Source organism: Thalassophryne amazonica, unplaced genomic scaffold (genome assembly GCF_902500255.1).
Source record: "Thalassophryne amazonica unplaced genomic scaffold, fThaAma1.1, whole genome shotgun sequence".
NCBI lineage: Eukaryota > Metazoa > Chordata > Actinopteri > Batrachoidiformes > Batrachoididae > Thalassophryne > Thalassophryne amazonica.
In genome coordinates, this window is record NW_022986457.1 from 1 (window position 1) to 23,903 (window position 23,903).

General features: G+C 44.9%; 1 protein-coding gene across 1 annotated transcript; it reads right to left on the minus strand.

Moving 5' to 3' along the window:
- Positions 1 to 252: 252 nt before the first annotated feature.
- LOC117506221 (tubulin polyglutamylase TTLL7-like) lies at positions 253 to 15,521 on the minus strand (the record flags this gene model as incomplete). Its single annotated transcript, XM_034165719.1, has 3 exons — positions 15,275 to 15,521; positions 14,776 to 14,907; positions 253 to 374 (listed from the first exon to the last, which is right to left on the minus strand). Coding segments are annotated over exons 1-3 (279 nt in total), but the record flags the coding sequence as incomplete, so codon positions are not given.
- Between the last annotated feature and the right edge of the window lie 8,382 nt (positions 15,522 to 23,903).

Below are 23,903 nucleotides of genomic sequence, written 5' to 3' on the forward strand. Positions count from 1 at the left end.
TTATTGACAGACCTCGTATATATATATATATAGAGAGAGAGAGAGAGAGAGAGAGAGAGAGAGAGAGAGAGAGAGAGAGAGAGAGAGAGAGAGAGAGAGAGAGAGAGCAGAAGAATACCCAGGAGCAGTATTTACCAGGTCTTTATGCTGCATTGCAGTTTTCAAAATATGAACCTTTGCCAACTTTGGCACTTTGACTCCACTGTACAAAAATAAGTAGTAGTAATTTGATGTAATAGCCATGCAGTGTACCTGATAATTCCTGAGCTCAGCTATTTTCTCATGCTGTACAGCTGAATCATTCCAGATGAGGTTGGCTGTTTCATCATCATCTCGGGTCTTCATAAAGTCCATCTCTTTGATGACTATACGAACTGTAGAGAAACACAACACAATACTTTATCTCTTCATTTGAATTACATTACGTTTTTTTCTGTTATAGAAAAAAAAAACAAGAAAGTGGCACTTTGGTTTACACATCAAACATTAGGCCATGATAGTTTATCACACAGCCTGTCAGTCTGTCGAAACAGAACATAGCACCTTCATTCAGTGTCAAAATAGGAAGGAGATTACATGACAAAAATCTGTGCCTTTCCACCTTCCATGTGTTGTAAGCTGTGCTAGTCTCATTCTGATTGGTCAGCTGTGTGGTTGAGTCATAATACTGAGAGCATTTTTTTTCTTCAAGGCCCAAATAACATTTTATTCACGCCAATTAATCCATGGATGGACATGAGTCATTGCCAACAATAATAAATAGGTCACAACGACAGCTAAAGATTTGTGAGCAAGTTCACAAAATGATATCCACTTCTTTGCCATAGTAGTTACTTGCATGTATTATATATCAATGATAGCAAATCATTTGTGATGAAATACCTTAATTAACAACGTGCCCAACCTGTCTTTTTATACATGAAATTGACAAGATATGGCGTACATTAAATAAAAAATAAAATAAATCTAGAAAGTTCAAATCATCTGTCCTTTAAGAGTTCAGGCCAAAAATATTTTCCTTCATGCACATCTTCATGTAATGCACATGGCCCACTGTGTACGAGGTCTGTTAGAAAAGTATCCGACCTTTTTATTTTTTGCAAAAACCATATGGATTTGAATCACGTGTGATTGCATCAGCCAAGCTTGAACCTTCGTGCGCATGCATGAGTTTTTTCATGCCTGTCGGTTGCGTCATTCGCCTGTGAGCAGGCTTTGTGTGAGCAGTGGTCCACCTTTGTGTGAGCAGTGGTCCAGACCAACACGGAGGTGCTTTTGTCCGCACCATGAGCGGCTCCGTGGCGCATCCCTCCGCTTCTCTTTCCATGACAAAAACTCCTGTAACAGTGGAATGTGCCGAAAAAGTGGTGATGTCCACGTCTTCTGCCATTTCTGTGGAAGTCAGACGACGTCCCGGATCAACAAAGCCTTCACTTTGGAAATTATCTGGTTGTTTCAGCGGGGTTTCAGCCTGTCGATCGGCGCTTGGAGTGCGACGCGCTCTCAGACGCTGTGGGCGGTCTTTAAACCGGCTGGAGCACTCCTTAATCTGTGTAATCCCCATAAAATCGTCTCTCAAAGCCATTTGAATTTTCCGAATGGTGTCCACCTGGAGGTCTCTCACAGTTTCTGGAAAAATTTGATGCAGCAAAGCTCCAAATCGTTCAGACATTTTATTCGCAATAAAAATCTGAGGAGAGGGGTGGACCACTGCTCACACAAAGCCTGGTCACAGGCGAATGACGCAACCGACAGGCGTGAAAAAACTCACGCATGCGCACGAAGGTTCAAGCTTGGCTGATGCAATCACACGTGATTCAAATCCATATGGTTTTTGCAAAAAATAAAAAGGTTGGATACTTTTCTAACAGACCTCGTAAAGTGTCTCTGAAATGCATAAACAGTTTAGAAGGAGTTGCGCTTACAATGTCATTCACAGTATAATAGATCAAATAAACACAAAGGTGAAATTTACTCCACCCGAAGATATCAGGCTGAAATTATTTCCCACAAGCAAATCTTCCTTTTGTGTGCTACCAATTCATAAAGTTTAACTGAAACCCACCAACCAGTGAACTTGTAAGACTCATCCTTAAATTTTTGTATGCAGGGGTAAAAATAAACTCATCAAAAGTATCATCAAGAAATATGGCCTTTCTCATGAGGAAAGTCCATTTTGTCACCCCCCAACACACACACACACACACACACACACACAAGTGCTACTGGTCTGAAACAGCATACAGCTGCTGCAAAAAAATATAATGCAATGCTAAGGGCCCCTTCACACATAGTGCAAATTTTGTCGATTTGCGCATAAAGTGTGCATGAAGCAGGAACCGTGTGCAAAATGCATAAAATCGTAGCTGCCTCATCCACCTGTTGCTACAACTGTCTGCGTACACCAGCAGCTGAAAGAGAGTATGCACTGTGCGAGCCCATCGAACCTTCTCGTGGCAGGTGTCGCCCAAATTCCAGGCGACACACACGAACATCTAAACCGCTCGCATGGCACTAAGAAAATGTGTGGCCATTTGCACTATTAACACGACAACAGTCAGCAGACAATCACCGTCGAGCTGGCAGTGAAATTGGTTTATGTGCCCGACGACTGTGAAGTTGCCGAGTGTCGGCTCCCCCCACAACACGTGCGCGTTTGGTTCTCCCACCGCAGGCAAGGCATCTCTCATCTGATCACAGAGTGACATCTTGGTCTGTGCGCTGACAGGACAGGGGGTGTGGCTGGTTGCCCACAGCTGTTGAGATATCTCCGATTCTGAACATCACAGCTGCAGCACACGTCCCGTGTTTTGACAGACACACGCGTGTGTGTGTGTGCTTGTGTGGAAATACATAAAAACATATATCGCTTTTGCAACGGGAGGAGAAACGGAATGTCAGTTCATGTGGACACGCAGCAGGCGATCTGAATGTCACATCTGACAGGACTAGGGATGGGTATTGATAAGATTTTATCGATATCGATACCATTATCGATTCCGCTTATCAATCCAATTCCTTATCGATTCTCTTATCAATACCTCTTGTGAGTTTTCTGTGTACTAAAAGTAGGCTTTACAGGTTTTCTATGTCAACAACATTTTATTGAGTCTTAAAGTAAATAAATATGAAACTGGTCACTAGATCCTTAAACTCTGGACATAATAAACTCTACATGGTGGATCCTTGATCTCTGGACATAAACAGAAATAAACAAAATCTGTAGTTTTTGTCAAAAGCATTTCCTTTCAGACATTAAATCAAATCAAATCAATTTTATTTATATAGCGCCAAATCACAACAAACAGTTGCCCCAAGGCGCTTTATATTATAAGGCAAAAGCCATACAATAATTACAGAAAAACCTCAACGGTCAAAACGACCCCCTGTGAGCAAGCACTTGGCGACAGTGGGAAGGAAAATCTCCCTTTTAACAGGAAGAAACCTCCAGCAGAACCAGGCTCAAGGAGGGGCAGTTTTCTGCTGGGACTGGATGGGGCTGAGGGGAGAGAATCAGGAAAAAGACATGCTGTGGAAGAGAGCAGAGATCAATCACTAATGATTAAATGCAGAGTGGTGCATACAGAGCAAAAAGAGAAAGAAACACTCAGTGCATCATGGGAACCCCCCAGCAGTCTAAGTCTATAGCAGCATAACTAAGGGATGGTTCAGGGTCACCTGATCCAGCCCTAACTATAAGCTTTAGCAAAAAGGAAAGTTTTAAGCCTAATCTTAAAAGTAGAGAGGGTGTCTGTCTCCCTGATCCGAATTGGGAGCTGATTCCACAGGAGAGGAGTCTGAAAGCTGAAGGCTCTGCCTCCCATTCTACTCTTAAAAGCCCTAGGAACTACAAGTAAGCCTGCAGTCTGAGAGCGAAGCACTCTATTGGGGTGATATGGTACTATGAGGTCCCTAAGATAAGATGGGACCTGATTATTCAAAACCTTATAAGTAAGAAGAAGAATTTTAAATTCTATTCTAGAATTAACAGGAAGCCAATGAAGAGAGGCCAATATGGGTGAAATATGCTCTCTCCTTCTAGTCCCTGTCAGTACTCTAGCTGCAGCATTTTGAATTAACTGAAGGCTTTTCAGGGAACTTTTAGGACAACCTGATAATAATGAATTACAATAGTGCAGCCTAGAGGAAATAAATGCTTGAATTAGTTTTTCAGCATCACTCTGAGACAAGACCTTTCTAATTTTAGAGATATTGCGCAAATGCAAAAAAGCAGTCCTACATATTTGCTTAATATGCGCATTGAAGGACATATCCTGATCAAAAATGACTCCAAGATTTCTCACAGTATTACTAGAGGTCAGGGTAATGCCATCCAGAGTAAGGATCTGGTTAGACACCATGTTTCTAAGATTTGTGGGGCCAAGTACAATAACTTCAGTTTTATCGGAATTTAAAAGCAGGAAATTAGAGGTCATCCATGTCCTTATGTCTATAAGACATTCCTGCAGTTTAACTAATTGGTGTGTGTCCTCTGGCTTCATGGATAGATAAAGCTGGGTATCATCTGCGTAACAATGAAAATTTAAGCAATGCTTTCTAATAATACTGCCTAAGGGAAGCATGTATAAAGTGAATAAAATTGTCCCTAGCACAGAACCTTGTGGAACTCCATAATTAACCTTAGTCTATGAAGAAGACTCCCCATTTACATGAACAAATTGTAATCTATTACATAAATATGATTCAAACCACCGCTGAGCAGTGCCTTTAATACCTATGGCATGCTCTAATCTCTGTAATAAAATTTTATGGTCAACAGTATCAAAAGCAGCACTGAGGTCTAACAGGACAAGCACAGAGATGAGTCCACTGTCTGAGGCCATAAGAAGATCATTTGTAACCTTCACTAAGGCTGTTTCTGTACTATGATGAATTCTAAAACCTGACTGAAAACCTGTTTTACAACTACCCTTTCAAGAATTTTTGAGAGAAAAATTTGGAGAAATTTGGAGATTTGCCTATAATTAGCTATTAGACATTATTGGCATGAATGTCCTTCCATACATCTGAGCTGAGCTCTTGCAACCGGCTGTGCTGCACGTCAGGATGTAATTCATAAAGAATGCAGGACGTCTCATTTTCGGAGGAAAAAAGTCATTTTAGTCAATTGTAGTTTATTGTCTGTATTGCAGTGTTTGGAAAGAGGTGTTATTTTATTTAAAGCGGCAATTCGTTTTAAAGTTATTCATTCCGACCGGACTCTGTCTCAGCAGAGAGCCGCGCAGCGTTTGGAGCTGTGCCAACATAACGGAGGACAATTCTCATTTCTTGACTGCAACAAGAGTCCCAGTTAGTGACTTTAATCCACACAAAAGTGACTCACGATTGACATATTTTAATGGCTTTAAGAGGGGTTAAGAAGCGGACTTTCCGCTTCTGAAGAGCAGCGAATCAAAGAACCAATGAGTCAGTGGATCAAAGCATTGCTTCATTGGTTTACGCTTCAAAGTGGAGTCGCGCTGCAGAAGCAGTTGATTACACAGCTGCTGCAGGGTCTGTAATCAACATAGAGAAATGATCATTTTCCCAACAAATACCCTCAAAAACAACGGCCGGTCTGAAGGACCGATAAGGAAATCATTAAGCACAAAGACTATTGATATCTGTGGATCGAATCATTTCTTAACGATACCCGAAAAGAAGCAGTTCTCAATACCCAACCCTAAACAGGACACACGTGTCGGGCCGTGAGGGCTGTGAGTGGCATGCTGCAGGACCAGGACAAGCCAACAGTGTGACAAATACACCACTTTCAGTCACATATCAGCAGAAATACGGCGTACCAAATGCCGTTTGGTGAGTTATCACAGCGCTTTTTTTCTTTTTTAGAAAATACGTTTACGTGCTTGGTTATTTTAGCCATTGCACACTCCTATTACAAGACAGTGATTGTAGCGCAGTGGTAAAGTTTCTGTCTGGTAATCAGAGCGTGCGGGTTCGAATCCCGTGAGTGGCATCTTTTTTTTTTTTTTTAATTTAACTGTGGGGTTCTGTATTGCGTACCCTTTTATGTATTATTTATATCAACCCAGTGATATTCACTAATTATACAGCTGTTTTTTATTTTCCTCCACATCAATGCCACGATGTGGTGCACCTTGTCCCATGGAACACAGTGTGAGCTGCTGCAGTTGCTCGCACTGTGTTCCTGCTCGAAAGACACCGTCACGATCGCACCTGGATCGTGCACGCCTGCCCATCGGCGCAATGTTTCATGGTTTGCTCATACGAGCTGTTTCACCGTGAGTTGCCCTGAGTTATACTTATTCGCACAATGTGTGAAGGGGCTCTAAAATACCCTTGGCTGTATGAGCATTGTGTTCTTCATAATTTGCAGTTGTTTAACTGACATCCCAGTGCAAACTATATATATATATATACACACACACACACACACACATTTATTGCCATTTACAATTTGTACATGTTCAATCAAGCCCCTCTATTTTGTCACGTGATAATTTCACAATGGAAGTAAGCGTTTATGCTTTAATGTGTTACCAGTGTTCATTGATACATTCACTTCTGTATGTTTATATTGATGTTGCAGAATAAACTCAATCAATCTATCAATTCTAAACAATACTGATGTGCATGTGAGCATAGCATGAGCTTTTGAAAAGAGCGCAAGTTACCTTTGACCATGTGTGATGCACGTGCACCTGACATCCGTGAGATGTCTTGTAAATCACTCCAGAGGTGTTATCAGGTTACAAAAACAGCGTTTTCAGTTTTAGAAGTGTTTATTTTTGTTGTGTGGGCCGCTGAAGAGGAGGTACTGCTGGCCCACCACCACAAGATGGCGCCCTGCTTGAAGTGCGGGCTTCAAGCACGAGAGGGCGTCGGCTTTGCTGGAGGTGACAGCTGTCATTAATCAACACAAGCTGTCACCCATCACCACCACTACAAAGACCGGACTGCAACTCCACCTCCTCGCCGAGAAATCAACTACCATTCAGGTAATTTCTCTGCTGACTGACACTTTGTGTGTAATAACCTGAACTTCTGTTGCAGCCGTTTTCCTGGAGTGTGTCCTTATCTGAGGGATTGGCGTTTGGTGTGACAGCGACGGCTTCGCCTCACACCCCAACCCAGATAAGTGGTTGACCAGGAGCTGCACGAGTGTGTGTGATTGGAGGTGGAGGTTTTCCCTCCTTTACTTAATACAGACTGTGGGATTACTGAGTGTGCAAACTCACACTCATCTGGACTGTCTCTGTTCTCTGCCAGCAGTACCGGGTCTGACTGCTGAAGACAGCGGCCACCTGGGGCGCAGGGCTTGGCGGCTCCGGTGTTCTTCAGCTCCATTGGTGTTGGAAGCTGTGTGGGGATCCAGCTCTTCTCTCTCCAGGCGTCTTCTATCGTCGAGCCTGCCCACACGTCACCTGGTGTATGCTTGACAGTCCACCATATTGTTATTGTCTGTATGTTGTTGTGCGATTCACAACATTAAATTGTTACTTTTTGGCTTATCCATTGTCCGTTCATTAACGCCCCCTGTTGTGGGTCCGTGTCACGACACTTTCACAACAGGATTTCTCGGCCAGCGTCATGGATCCCGAGGGGCGTCAACCATCGCTTGAACAGCCAATGGGAGAGCGAGGTGCACAGGCAGGAGGCGTGGTGGGTGAGCTGCAACACATCTTAACCGCCTTTGCCGCTCGGTTGGACTTAGTTACCGAGCAGAGCAGTGTTCTCAATCGCAGGATAGAGGCTCTCACCGCCCAGGTGGAAGCGCATGATCAGGGCGCTGCTGCAGCACCTCCTCCTGCTGACCGTGTGCCAGAAACAGATATTCCGCTGGTCGTTCAACGACCCCCCCCACCTTCCCCTGAAGCATACATAAGCCCTCCGGAGCCGTACGGAGGCTGTGTGGAGACGTGCGCAGACTTCTTGATGCAGTACTCGCTCGTCTTTTCACAGCGTCCCATCATGTACGCGTCAGACGCCAGCCGGGTGGCTTACGTTATAAACTTGCTTCGAGGAGATGCACGCGCCTGGGCTACGGCGCTTTGGGAGCAGAATTCACGGCTCCTAACGGTTTATACTGAGTTTGTGAGGGAGTTCCGACAGGTGTTCGACCACCCTCATAGAGGCGAGACCGCTTCAAGTGTGCTGCTGTCGATAAGACAGGGGCGCCGGAGCGCAGCAAAGTATGCAGTCGACTTCCGCATCGCGGCAGCGCGAGCCGGCTGGAATGCTGTTGCGCTCCGCGCCGCCTTTGTAAACGGACTGTCTCTGGTCCTCAAGGAGCACCTGGTGGCGAAGGACGAGCCGCGGGATTTAGATGGGCTTATCGACCTGGTTATACGGTTAGACAACCGATTAACAGAACACCGACGGGAGCGAGACGAAGGGCGTGGTCAGGCACAAGCCGTCCCTCTTCCTCCCGGGTCTGAAAGGGAGCCGACTTCCCCACGCTCCACTGCCAGGGCTCTCCACGTGACAACAGCTCCCCCTGCTGACGTTGCTATGGAAACGAGCAGGGCCAAAAAACGATCAGATCAGAGACAAAGGAGGCTGATCCGTGGAGAGTGTTTTCTCTGTAGCTCAACTGAGCACACACAGAGAGAATGCCCCAAACGATCAAAACAGCAGCACTCGTCCTTAGAGACTGGGCTAAGGGTGGGTCACAATACCCACGCGGGGAGACCCCGTAAATCTGCACGAATCCCAGTCACGATCCTGAGTGAGGATTTAACCCTTCACGCCCCAGCACTGGTGGACATGGGGTCGGAGGGAAATCTGCTGGATAGCAGATGGGCAAAGGAGGTCGGGCTCCCTCTAGTGGCCTTACCGTCACCATTGTCGGTGCGGGCACTAGATGGCATCCTTCTTCCACTAATCACACACCAGACTCAGCCAGTGACATTGGTGGTGTCTGGGAATCACAGGGAGGAGATTGTGTTTTATGTAACACCTTCTACCTCCCGAGTGATATTGGGTTTTCCATGGGTGTTAAAACACAATCCCCGGATTGATTGGCCGTCTGGGGTTGTGGTTCAGTGGAGCGAAACCTGCCACCGGGAGTGTTTAGGATCCTCGGTTCCACCCGGTGTGACAGCTAAGGAGGAGGTTTTAGTCCCCCCCAATCTGGCGGCGGTGCCAGCCGAGTACCACGACCTTGCTGACGTCTTCAGCAAGGATCTGGCTCTCACGCTGCCCCCGCACCGTCCGTACGATTGTGCCATTGATTTGATACCGGGCGCTGAGTACCCGTCCAGCAGGCTGTACAACCTCTCACGTCCGGAACGCGAATCAATGGAGACCTACATCCGGGACTCGTTAGCTGCCGGGTTGATCCGGAACTCCACCTCCCCGATGGGTGCTGGTTTCTTTTTTGTGGGCAAGAAGGACGGCGGACTCCGTCCATGCATTGATTACAGAGGGCTGAACGAGATCACGGTTCGTAACCGATACCCGTTACCTCTGTTGGATTCAGTGTTCACGCCCCTGCATGGAGCCCAAATTTTCACGAAATTGGACCTTAGGAATGCTTATCACCTGGTTCGGATCCGGGAGTGAGACGAGTGGAAGACGGCATTTAACACCCCGTTAGGTCACTTTGAGTACCTGGTCATGCCGTTCGGCCTCACCAATGCGCCCGCGACGTTCCAAGCATTGGTTAATGACGTCTTGCGGGACTTCCTGCATCGGTTTGTCTTCGTATATCTAGACGATATACTCATTTTTTCTCCGGATCCTGAGACCCATGGTAAGCATGTACGTCAGGTCCTACAGCGGTTGTTGGAGAACCGGCTGTTTGTGAAGGGCGAGAAGTGTGAGTTCCACCGCTCTTCTTTGTCCTTTTTGGGGTTCATCATCTCCTCCAACTCCGTCGCCCCTGATCCGGCCAAGGTTGCGGCGGTGAGAGATTGACCCCAACCAACGAACCGTAGGAAACTACAACAGTTCCTCGGTTTTGCAAATTTCTACCGGAGGTTCATCAAGGGTTACAGTCAGGTAGTTAGCCCCCTGACAGCCCTGGCCTCCACAAAAGTCCCCTTCACCTGGTCGGATCGGTGCGAAGCCGCGTTTAGGGAGTTGAAACGCCGGTTCTCAACTGCACCAGTTCTGGTGCAGCCCGATCCCAAGCGCCAGTTTATTGTTGAAGTGGATGCCTCTGACTCAGGGATAGGAGCCGTGCTATCCCAGAGCGGGGAGTCCGACAAGGTTCTCCATCCATGTGCCTACTTTTCCCACAGGTTGACCCCAGCTGAACGGAACTATGACGTCGGCAATCGGGAACTTCTTGCGGTGAAGGAGGCTCTTGAAGAGTGGAGACACCTGTTGGAGGGAGCGTCGGTACCATTTACAGTTTTCACGGACCATCGGAACCTGGAGTACATCCGGACCGCGAAGCGTCTGAACCCCAGGCAAGCCCGCTGGTCGCTGTTCTTTGGGCGTTTTGACTTCCGGATCACCTACCGCCCCGGGACAAAGAACCAACGATCTGATGCCCTGTCCCGGGTGCATGAAGAGGAGGTCAAAACCGAGCTGTCAGACCCCCCTGACACCATCATCCCCGAGTCCACTGTCGTGGCCGCCCTTACCTGGGACGTGGAGAAGACCGTCCGGGAGGCCCTGACACGGAGCCCGGACCCGGGGACCGGTCCGAAGAACAAACTGTACGTCCCACCAGAGGCCAGGGCTGCGGTCCTTGACTTCTGTCACGGTTCCAAGCTCTCCTGTCACCCAGGGGTGCGAAGAACCGTGGCAGTGGTCCGGCAGCGCTTCTGGTGGGCGTCTATGGAAGCCGACGTCCGGGAGTATGTCCAGGCCTGCACCACCTGCGCCAGGGGCAAAGCTGACCATCACAAGGCCCAAGGCCTCCTCCAGCCTCTGCCAGTGCCTCGTCGCCCCTGGTCTCATATCGGCCTGGACTTTGTCACGGGCCTCCCGCCGTCCCAGGGAAACACCACCATCCTAACGATAGTGGACCGGTTTTCCAAGGCGGCCCACTTCGTGGCCCTCCCGAAGCTCCCGACGGCCCAGGAGACTGCAGACCTCCTGGTCCACCACGTCGTGCGTCTGCATGGGATTCCATCAAACATTGTCTCGGATCGTGGTCCTCAGTTCTCCTCCCAGGTCTGGCGGAGTTTCTGTAGGGAACTGGGGGCCACCGTCAGTCTCTCGTCTGGGTACCACCCCCAGACGAACGGGCAGGCAGAGCGGACAAACCAGGAACTTGAGCAGGCCCTCCGTTGCGTGACCTCCGCGCACCCGACGGCCTGGAGTGACCATCTGGCCTGGATCGAGTACGCTCATAATAGCCAAGTCTCGTCTGCCACCGGCCTCTCCCCATTTGAAGTGTGTTTGGGGTACCAGCCCCCATTGTTCCCGCTAGTGGAGGGAGAGGTCGGGGTGACCTCGGTCCAGGCCCATCTGAGAAGGTGCCGTCGGGTGTGGCGTACCGCCCGCTCTGCCCTGCTCAAAGCCCGGACGAGGGCCAAGAACCATGCAGACCGCCGGCGTGCCCCGGCCCCTGCGTACCAGCCTGGGCAGGAGGTTTGGCTTTCTACAAAGGACATTCCCCTGCAAGTGGAATCCCAAAAGTTGAAGGACAGATACATCGGACCTTTCCCTATCCTCAAGGTCCTCAGTCCAGCCGCAGTGAAGCTGAAGCTGCCAGCTTCACTGCGGATCCACCCAGTTTTCCATGTGTCCCACATCAAAGCTCACCACGTGTCACCCCTCTGTGCCCCCGGACCGGCGCCGCCTCCTGCCCGGATCATCGACGGGGAGCCAGCTTGGACCGTGCGCTGGCTCCTGGACGTCCGTCGGAAGGGCCGGGGGTTCCAGTATTTGGTGGACTGGGAGGGGTATGGACCCGAAGAACGCTCCTGGGTGAAGAGGAGCTTCATCCTGGACCCGGCCCTCCTGGCCGACTTCTACCGGCGGCGCCCGGACAAGCCTGGTCGGGCGCCAGGAGGCGCCCGTTGAGGGGGGGGTCCTGTTGTGTGGGCCGCTGAAGAGGAGGTACTGCTGGCCCACCACCACAAGATGGCGCCCTGCTTGAAGTGCGGGCTTCAAGCACGAGAGGGCGTCGGCTTTGCTGGAGGTGACAGCTGTCATTAATCAACACAAGCTGTCACCCATCACCACCACTACAAAGACCGGACTGCAACTCCACTTCCTCGCCGAGAAATCAACTACCATTCAGGTAATTTCTCTGCTGACTGACACTTTGTGTGTAATAACCTGAACTTCTGTTGCAGCCGTTTTCCTGGAGTGTGTCCTTATCTGAGGGATTGGCGTTTGGTGTGACAGCGACGGCTTCGCCTCACACCCCAACCCAGATAAGTGGTTGACCAGGAGCTGCACGAGTGTGTGTGATTGGAGGTGGAGGTTTTCCCTCCTTTACTTAATACAGACTGTGGGATTACTGAGTGTGCAAACTCACACTCATCTGGACTGTCTCTGTTCTCTGCCAGCAGTACCGGGTCTGACTGCTGAAGACAGCGGCCACCTGGGGCGCAGGGCTTGGCGGCTCCGGTGTTCTTCAGCTCCGTTGGTGTTGGAAGCTGTGTGGGGATCCAGCTCTTCTCTCTCCAGGCGTCTTCTATCGTCGAGCCTGCCCACACGTCACCTGGTGTATGATTGACAGTCCACCATATTGTTATTGTCTGTACGTTGTTGTGCGATTCACAACATTAAATTGTTACTTTTTGGCTTATCCATTGTCCGTTCATTAACGCCCCCTGTTGTGGGTCCGTGTCACGACACTTTCACAACAATTTTATGCTAGCTTTTACATAATATTTTATATCTTACACAGAAACGCAGCGGTTTGGGAGCAGATTCTGACATGTTCAATTAGCAACCAGAGACCACTCAGTGACGTCACGGTGCTTCTCTACTCTGATTGGCTGTCATGTACCACCCCCCCCCCCAAAAATGTGCATGATTCATAGCATAAAAATAGGAAACAGAATGTGACCTTTTGACCTCTTAAAATAGGTCAAGGTGAACCATCTTTGAACTTGTCCAAGGTCTGAGTCCCAAGAGTGTTCCTTGTGAATTTGAAGACCCTGGCAGTAATAGGACTGGACCTATGCTGAGCACAGACAGATAAAGATCCAAAAAGCCCACAGCAATAGTCAGTATTCACAGGATGGATCAGAATACCACTCTTCAAAAAGATAAATGAACTGTGTGTAATGCATTCAAATCCCACTGGAAACCCCACTCAGAGATAGGTGGTGAGCACATTTGGACATTAAATCCAACTATTCATTATTCAGTAACTAATAAAAAATTAATATGCCTTAATGAAACTAGGTATTAATTAATTTCTTTAAAGCCTTTACAAATCCACCGAAGGCCATTCTAATATTGCTTGATGGCATCTGAATGGGAAAAAGCTGTTTCCAATATTATTCTGTCCATCTTTTGACATCAGCAAAGACTAACAATGTTTTGCTAACTGGAACAGTTAGGTTCTGCATCATGGAAGGCCTTGGCTTACAGATACCACTAGGGTCTTTTGAGTACCAGGCTATAATCAATCCTTTCTAACACTTCACACCAAATATACATCCTTAGAGCCAGAGTTTACATTTCCTTCCCTGTGAGTGTAACACAAATTTTCCAGACATATTCTTTAACCTTTAACCTTTACCTGTAATGCTATCAATCGTGAAACAAAAAAAAGACAGGTGCAAAAAACACTAATGGCAAAAATGAGCCATACATCTGGCCCTGAGTGTTAATTTTCCTTTAAAATGGCCCTGCACTGCCTTCAGAATGGCCACTGTGAGGGTCTCGTCACAGCTAGCAAACTGACTCACAGCTAGACGCCCGTCTACCTACAGGATCTCAACAGCCCCCAACTTCTTCTCACTGCTGCTGACTCCTTACTTTCAAAGGCTGTACTTCACTCCTGAGAGCTGCTCTGCCACACAATATACTCAACATTTGAGGAGTGCTTACTTTGCTCTTTCGGTCCTTCTTATAAAAAAAAAACCCTCACTGCCAAGTTAAATCACCTCAATAAAGATTTATCAATCTTTTTTTGCAAAAGGCGGGCCGTATGTGTGTGAACTGTTTTGCGGGAAAGCAACTCTATTTTGCTTAATTTGAGACATTGACAAAGGCTGGCTTCAAAAGATTCACCACAACAAATTAGATTTTACAGTTGAGACAAAATATCATTGGATTTGCAGTGGTTTGGGAGCTTGACGGAGTCATTTTGAGAGCTGTTTGAAAAAATTATATCTCACAGTGTCACAGTATATTAATCTCACCAACAGAACTACGCAACATGTTGGTCTTGTGATTTTATTAAGACTAAAACATAAATATAATTTTAAATCTGATCTGACAAATAACTAATTCTATAAATGTAAAGGTCATGAAATAATTCACCACAAGAAGGACCTCTTTTTTTATCCCTTCAGTGCAAGCTCTTATTTAAGCATACATTTTGTATATAAATTACAAATTTACACTACAACCTATACTATGGCCACTTATGTGACTGTTCAGCTATTTCTGGCTATTCACCCCTTTTCCAACAGAAGACATTCATACTAGGATAATGTACTTTGATGAAAGAGTTTCACCGCTCAAAGAAAGTCTCTTTTCTTCCCACACTACCATCTCAGTCGAGACTGTAAACCGACCTTTCTGTGGTGTATCTACCTGTTTGACCACAGATTTGTTTTCATATTTCCCTTCAATTGATGTGCTGTTGTCTTAACACTACTGCAACATATTTCATCTAGCCATGGAAAAAAAAGGGGGTTGTCATACCAATTTCATATTTGGTGCCAGCCACGTTGGCAGTAATCGTGCCTTTCTTCTTTTTGGTGGGTACCTTTCTCTTCCCACAGCTCTGGTAGGAGCCTACAGATGGCCCGCTCATGGGGGATGGTCCTTGTTCCTCTGCAGGAGGACACAGCACAAAACAATACAACATCAATTCATGGAACAGTTCCAAACTGTAAGGAGAGTAGAGCTTGGAGGAGTGGTAATAGATTTCTCTCATTTTTTGTGGCGTAAGTGTAAAGGAATCTAGTTTGGTGCAGCTACATGCATCATGCATCAGGTCTTCTCATCGTAATTATCACGCGTATGTGTGTGGCAACGGGTGGTACTGCTACAGTAAACAAGTACCATTGTTTTGTGTGTACAGTTAGTGATGCTTCCATATTTAGTTTCATATGTCACTGTGTTTGGTCATTTATACACCACTTAATAACCATGCAACACAACAATGAAATCTCACTGTTAAAGATGGACTTCCACTCACCTTCATCGTTGGGAGGGGAGGGCATCTCAGGGACCGAAAGAGCGAAAAGGCAAGCCAAGCTTTCTGCCAGGCTTGGTGGGCGGGGCTCACAGGGCACTCCCAGTACCCTCTAAGGGCTCACTCACACTTGCACTAGTTATTCTTCCTTGTCTGGCCTATACAGATGATGTGGTCCAGCACATGGATCATCTGAGCATCTCCCTGGTGCTCCTTAGCACCATAAAGAGCAGGACCAGAGTCTGAAGAAGGCAGGGGCAGTTGAAGCAGGCAGCAGCGGTGGGGCAGAGCAGGAAGGGGAGGGCCTCTCAAGGGGTCTCCTAAGCCCAGCTTCTTTACAGCCCCAAGAGAAGAAAGGAAGAGGGTGGACAGAGGGATGAGTGGACTGCCTATAAACGAAAAATAAATAAATAAATGTTTTTGGTTTTTTTTTCATAGAATGTAGTAGTCTGATGGCTCAGAGCTTGCAGTGGACACATTTTTGATGTAAAGCAGCAGCAAAGGCAGAGCATAAATCTATCACAGGCCGTGTCAGTCAATCTGTCACTATCAGCAGCAGTTTAGCAAGTGAAATAATGGAAAAATGTGTGATGTCTACAATAATCCTCAGTACTATTATGTTATGAAATATTTAAATAATTGTCAAACTACAGGGCTTATATCGTGCCCCATGTTCTTGCCAGCTGTTTCCAGAGGTGGGACGAAGTCACCAGCAAGTCGCTCTCAAGTCATGAATCGGCAAGTCACAAGTCTCAAGTCAAGTCCCAACTCAGGTCATAATGACCACAAATTGGTGCAAGCTGACTTGAGACTTGAGTTGAGACTTGTGACTTGGGACTTGAGATTTGCCAATTCACGACTTGACAGTGACTTCGTCCCACCTCTGGCTGTTTCTCTGTTCGACTGGGAGGTCACATCATTCAAACAGACCGCATTTTTATATTAGAATATCACATGTGTCAGCAGGTTGTGGGAAATTCAACACCAGCCACCACTCACATTCTGTGCAGGTAAAAAAAAAATGTGTCTACCCTCAAAATCATCTTTGGTAGTGACCAACCTTTTTGACATTTGCTGTGAAAAACACTTGTTGGATAATGCAGTATTGAGATTCACGAGTTCAGACTTTTAACTGATTAAGGAATAGGACAGTGCAGTCTTGTTTCAACCCTGTGTGATATTGTGGGATTTGACCACTTTGACCTAGGGCTGCAGCTATCGATTATTTTAGTAATGGAGTATTCTATCGATTATTCTGGTGATTAATCGAGTATTCATATAAAAATTACTTTTGCATTTTAAAACATTAACAGTCCAGGGCTCTCCCTAAGTAATGGCACAATGTCACTGCGTCATCATGGAGATTGTCAAATATAGTGTATCCCTTTCTGTTTTCTTTACAAGTTTTGGATCTTTCCTGGTGTCAGGAGTTCAGCCAAAGTCGGGCCAAAGTCTTGAAATTTTGCTGAAATGGCGATTGGTTGTGTCTTTCTGTTTTTTGATTTCCACAACTTGTAAAATTTAACCATTTTTATTTATTTATTTATTTATTAAGGTGGTGGACTGGGTCCCTGCATGAATTTCTTTTTAACACTCTCTCTGCGATTCAGCCAATGCATTTCATTTTCAGCTGGAGGTTGAACGTGCAGCCTTGCAGTCACTGGTTTTTTATTATTATTATTATTTTATTTGAGTTCCCCTGTTTGTGAAGCATTGTGTGTTGCCCAAAAAAGCGAAAATTAAAAAGCGAAACACTCATTGCGAGTCTAAGGAAAACACAGAAGAAAGAGTGGACTTCTTCCAGAGACTGTCTGTGGCCGGGATGGAGTTGTGTGAGGGCAGTGCTGAGCCGCTCACACTGGGCAGAGAGAGGCAGCAGCCGGCCGCTGTGCGTAGAGCGGGAAGCGGACGAAACTGTGTTTTAAAAAAACAAACACACTGCTTTGCTTTAAATGCACAGTAAGCTATTTCAGCTGATCAGCGTGGACAGTCTTTTTCCTAAAAGGCTTAGTTCCCTCTGTTTGTCGCGTTGGAAAGCTGTAGCTTTTGTGCTAATTTGATTAGCGCTTGCTGTAGTCTTCTTCTGTCTGTTTTTCTGGGGAAATTACAGCGCCACACACAGGCCTGACATATGTACTACAACGTTAAATGAAGCTTCAAGGCACAGAATTTGCCTCGAACATTTTTTGTAATCGAATTATTCGAATTACTCGACTAATCGTTTTAGCCCTACTTTGACCACTCCCGTTGTGCAATATATACACAGCATAACTTTACATGGGAAAATGGTGTACTGGTTTTTCAGCTGCAATCACTGAAGCTGTCATGAAAAGTGCAGTTTTTTTCAGTTCCCAGTGGAGAAGGGAAGACAAGGCAAATGGGAGCGGCCGTGTCGGTAAGTGTTAGCTTACACAGGTAACCAGAGTAGCTGCATTCTCGCCTGCAAAACCGCCTCGACATGTTTGTGCTCCGGGTCATAAACAAACCGCAACACTTGTCCACTTTCCCACCGTATCGTTATTTTTTCTTTGCATTTTCACATTGTTTGCGTGTAATTTGCCCAAAAACTGCCTTGTTTATTTCCCCGGAAGTAGAGAAATTAAGACATAATTTGCCCCTTTAGCGCCGCACTCAAACGAGACTACGCTGCCCAATTAGTTTATGTTGCTGTTTGTCTTTGTCTTTTGGTTGCCCCCCAATTGTTCAGGGTACCCACAGAGGATCCAGTACAAATCCGAATTAGGATTCTGCACATTTTACTCTGGAGGCTCTTCCTAATGCCACTCCAATTGTACGTGGACAAACACACATACACAGCCCCTGGTGCTACTAAGTGCTCGCCTAGTCAAGTACGTATCAGGACCTACTCTACATAACTCCTGAGATCTGATGGGATCAAGTGTGCACAAAGAAGTATGGACACACTAAGTTATTTGTTAATCAAAACAAAAAAAAAAAAATTGAAAACAACTTGCCTAATTTGTTTCTTGTTTTGGTCAGTTACCAAGTAAAAATGGCAAACACCGACAGGTGTTCAGTCCTCAAACACAAGTATTTGTTGCAAGGGAGAGAGAGAGCGAGAGTGAGAGTGAGAGAGAGAGAGAAAGAGAGAGAGAGATACCTACATCTGTTAGACTTGGACTGCTAGATGGAGGAAACAGATTAATACAGGACATTCCAGTGGGCTCTAAGCATTTGGCATTATTTTTTATTTTTTTTTACAAACTAAGCAGTCATGCAAGTAAATTACAACAAATAGGATAATTAAAATATTCATAAGCTGCAGCCCAACAGTAGTGGACTGGGTTTGTTGAGTTGTCTTCATGGTGTGCATTTTAATTTTAATGACTTAAATAAAGTTTTCCCTTCCTTATGACGTGCCAAATCAAGGTGCAGATCAATAAGATCTGCTGTCGCGTGCCCAACCATATAGAAGCAGCCGAAAGAGAGAGACACACACACACTTCTACATGCATGAACTCACGAGTCATTTATTATTGGAAAAACAAGTGAAAGAGGAGGACTGGAGACTCAGACCTGCCTAAAGATGGTAAGTCGCTCAACACTTCCCAACTCAAAATAGGATATGCAGCTAAATAGGCCATGTTGCTAAATTTGGGAAATTATTGCCCCTTGTGGTCGGCAATCATGGCAAAGACAGACATCAACATTGCTTTTTCTCTTCTACCGCAAATTGCTGTGGCTGTAAAGGCTCAAGAGAGTTGTCATATAACACAAACAAACATCTTGAAAAAGTGAATGCTGTTAGACTGGGTAGGGATCGAGACAACACATGTTGCTCTAAACTGACATTCCTCACACTCATACAGTTGTGGTCAGAAGTTGTGGTCATGGCAATATTGGGCATTCAGTGATTTCTTTGAACTGTTCTTTTCTGGGGAAGAATTGTTGTTCAACACACATCTTTAATTAAAAATGTAAAAACTTGGTTCACGTGTTTTAATTTTATCTGGGTTTTCTGACATTACCAAAGTGTCAAAATATACATACAGTGTAGAGCACTACTAATAATTGGTTGGATGTTTGTTAGCAAGTTTCACCTTCATGCAATGCTTGAGGTAGTTATGATCAATTTGTAGAAGCTGTGCCACAAAGATTAAAAAAGGCAGTTCTGAAAATACAAAGGGATCTGACCCAGTACTTGGAAAGTGTACCAAATGAAGTGACCACTCACTGTATGTGTATAGTTGATTGAATGACATCAACAGTGATTGTTGTCATTTTTAACAGAAATATAAAAATGTTTGTCACACAAAGATGTACAATGACATGTACTTTCTCCAATGCAGCCACCTGCTTTGTCTGTACAGTATGAAAGTGAAAAGGAAATAATAATAAATAAATAGAATAAACTGAAAAGGAAATAAATAAATAATCCTAGTCAAGACATGGAAAAGTATAAAAAATAACCAGAAGAAACAGAAAACAGCTAAGCAACAGACGAGTGTCTGATGGTAGCTCTCTTCCAAAAAAAAGGTCAATAGTAACCTCTAGTGGTGAGAGTGTACTGAAAACATAATTCACATCTACCATGTTAATCAGCCACACATATGCACACAAACATACTAAACATGAATATACAACACACAGTGAATAACAAGCACTCGTGCAAACTAGGAAAATAACTCAATCGATCAACATCCTCTTAACAAATTGGAAAGAGGAAACAATCCAATGGCATTACTCTGTAACTCAGTACTCTTCACCGTCAGCCTCTCTTAAGCAGAAGGGATTGATCCTTGGAAGGACAGAGTGGAATGAGTCAAATCAAGAGGCTGAGAGCAACAACAAAGCGTCAGAGTGATAAAGTGAGATAAGCTGTGGTGTTGACAACCTGCATCCTACCCCCAACCCCAGTAGCGTAGTGGCTCTTCATACAGCAGGAAGGAAACACTGACTCTGGTAGCAGCTCTGGACTGGATGCTGTGTAAATCCTCAGAAACAAGGGATTTATTTACCAGGCACATCTAATACAATGCATCTAAAAACCTACACACACAAATACAGGCTTACACAGACACAACAAAACTGAGGGGGCTCTAATCTAAGCAATTTATGGGGGGAAAAAACCTCCACACACCAGCCACACTAGAGCTTGAAGCAATAAATATAAACAGTGGGCTCCAAATATATCTGAATGTTGGCTTTGTTTATTTTAAGAATTCATCAAAGCATATGAGTTGCAACAAAATAATGTACAACCTCAATTCCAATGAAGTTGGGATGTTGTGTAAAATGTAAATACAGAATACAATGATTTGCAAATCCTCTTCAACCTATATTCAATTGAATACATCACAAATACAAGATATTTAATGTTCAAACTGATAAACTTTATTGTTTTTGCGCAAATATTTGATCATTTTGAAACAACGTTTCAAAAAAGCTGGGACAGTGGTATGTTTACCACTGTGTTACATCACCTTTCCTTCTAACAACACTCAATAAGCGTTTGGGAACTGAGGACACTAATTGTTGAAGCTTTGTAGGTGGAATTCTTTTCCATTCTTGCTTGATGTACGACTTCAGTTGTTCAACAGTCTGGGGTCTCCGTCGTATTTTGCACTTCATAATGCGCCACACATTTTCAATGGGTGACAGGTCTGGACTGCAGGTAGGCCAGCCTAGTACCTGCACTCTTTTACTACGAAGCCACGCTGTTGTATCACGTGCAGAATATGGCTTGGCATTGTCTTGCTGAAATAAGCAGGGATGTCCCTGAAAAAGACGCTGCTTGGATGGCAGCATGTGTTGCTCCAAAACTTGGATGTACCTTTCAGCACTGATGGTGCCATCATAGATGTGTAAGTTGCCCATGCTATGAGCACTAACACACTCCCATACCATCACAGATGCTGGCTTTTGAACTTTGTGCTGGTAATGATCTGGATGGTCTTTTTCCTCTTTTGTCCAGAGGACACATCGTCCATGATTTCCAGAAACAATTTGAAATGTGGACTCATCAGACCACAGCACACTTTATCCACTTTGCGTCTGTCCATTTCAAATGAGCTCGAGCCCAGAGAAGGCGGTGGCATTTCTGGATGTTGTTGATGTTTGGCTTTCACTTTGCATGGTAGAGTTTTAAATTGCACTTGTAGATGTAGCAATGAACTGTGTTAACTGACAATGATTTTTCGGAAGTGTTCCTGAGGCCACGTGGTAAGATCCTTTACACAATGATGTAAGGTTTTTAATGCAGTGCCGCCTGAGAGAACAAAGGTCACGGGCATTCAATGTTGGTTTTCGGCCTTGCCGCTTACGTGTAGAAAGTTCTCCAGACTCTCTGAATCTTCTGATTATATTATGGGCTATAGATGATGGAATCCCTAAATTCCTTACAATTGAACGTTGAGAGACATTGTTCTTAACCTATTAGACTATTTTTTCACGCAGTTGTTCACAAAGTGGTGATCCTGGCCCCATTTTTGCTTGTGAACAGCTGAGCCTTTTGGGGATGCTCCTTTTATACCCAATCATGACACTCACCTGTTTCCAATTAACCTGTCCACCTGAGAAATGTTCCAAACAGGTGTTCTTTGAGCATTCATCAACTTTCCCAGTCTTTTGTTGCCCCGTCCCAACTTTTTTGAAATGTATTGCAGGCATCCATTTCAAAATGAGCAAATATTTGTACAAAAAAAAAAAAGAAAGTTTGTCAGTTTGTACATTAAATCTCTTGTCTTTCTGGTGTATTCAATTGAATGCAGGTTGAAGATGATTTGCAAATCATTGTATTCTGTTTTTATTTACATTTTACACAACGTCCCAACTTCATTGGAATTGGGGTTGTATTATATCGCATAGCGCACAGTATCAGCCTTACAGTAATGTTCAGAATTACTGGCACCACTATATTTTATGTACACATTTTAAAATATGGTCAGAAATAAATGCAAACAAACCAAATTTGTTTCATCAAAAAAATATTTTTTTTAAATCTCCTGTTATCTGGCAACAACAAAAAGTGTCTTCATAATAAAAATTGAATACAGACATAAAATGTATGCTGGACAATGTTACTGGCACCCTTTGATGAATTTCCAATAAATTATCAGCTTTACAGCCAGTTTTCTTGAGACAAATCAGAGGATGGACACATGAACATTTCCAAGTCACTGAATATGCTTTGGACTTCATTTACGTTAATCTTTAAGAAATACAGCTGTATGGGACAGTAGAGTAAATCTGTCTGGAAGAGACAACATAAATAATGAATGTTTATGACTGAAATGTTAAGAATATTTACCCAAGTTGAAAAATGGAACATACCATTCTTGGAGGGGTATGTTCCATCTTTCAATGAATGTAAATATTATTTCCATTGCATGAATGGAAAACAATCATTATGTGTTTTATGTGACAACTAAACAGAAGACCACTGCTTGATATTTTACTTATAATTAGACAGGTGTTTGTTTCTTCGATCCAATGAAAAATTGCTACAAGAACTTGTCCAAATCTTCATCTAACAGCACTTCAACAGCTGCTGAAGGTACCCCTACAAACACTGTGGCTGTTGGATTTAGCATCCTCATATCACTGAAGCACTCACTCATTTATCATCAACTGCTTACTCCAATTAAGGGCTGCGGGGGGCTGGAACCAATCCCAACAGTCATAGGGCGTGAGGTGGGGTACACCCTGGACAGGACGCCAGTCTGTAGCAGGGCCACATGTAGACACACACACACACACACACACACACACACCCCTACAGTCAATTTAAAGTTTCCAATCCACCTAACCTGCATGTATTTGAATGTAGGAGGAAGCCAGAGCACCCGGAGGAAACCCACGCAAACACAGGAAGAACATGCAAACTCCACACAGAAAGGCCATAGGTGAGAATCGATCCCATGACCTTCTTGCTGTGAGGCAACAAAGCATTTTTACAAAACTCTAATACAGCTGTGCAAACTTGCTGAATTTACATGTTAAACGTGGCGTGATGGAGAAGTGCAATAGTGTGAAATGGATGGAAGAAAAATGCACTGATAGTACCAAAACTGCAATGACATTAGCTATGCAATGGGACAAATAATGAATGTCATGTGACATAGAATCAACCTATCAAATGACAAAAATCTATTCAGTGTCAATAAATGACAATAGGAGACTTCCGGTGGCGCTGACGAGATGGACGCATAAACCAGAGCTCTGATTTCAGCCTGTGGTATCCCCATAACTTGAGGACTTTTCCCACCAGATATCATTTTTGAAACTACTCCGAGGATGAACGGGGATAGAAAATTGAGGTCCGGGATGAAAGAGAAGAAAACGGACTCGAGTTCTGACCACGAATCCAGCCACGCTAGTTTAGCCACGTCGAACGATAGCTATGCTAACGAAGCTAACACAGCGACTACAGGTGGCACGATTCGTTCTGTTGTAAGTGAAGTAATGGCTAAGGGATTGGACGAACTAAAATCCCAGATGAGGAAAGATCTTCTGGAGTTCCGAGAGATAATTAAAGGTGACATGAAGAGCCAAATGGATGACTTGAGCACTAACATCAACCAGAAACTACAAACAGCGACCCAGCAGATCGAGGAGAATATACGGCGCATAGAGGAGGTTGAGAAAAATGTGGCCGGGTCAGAGAAGTGGG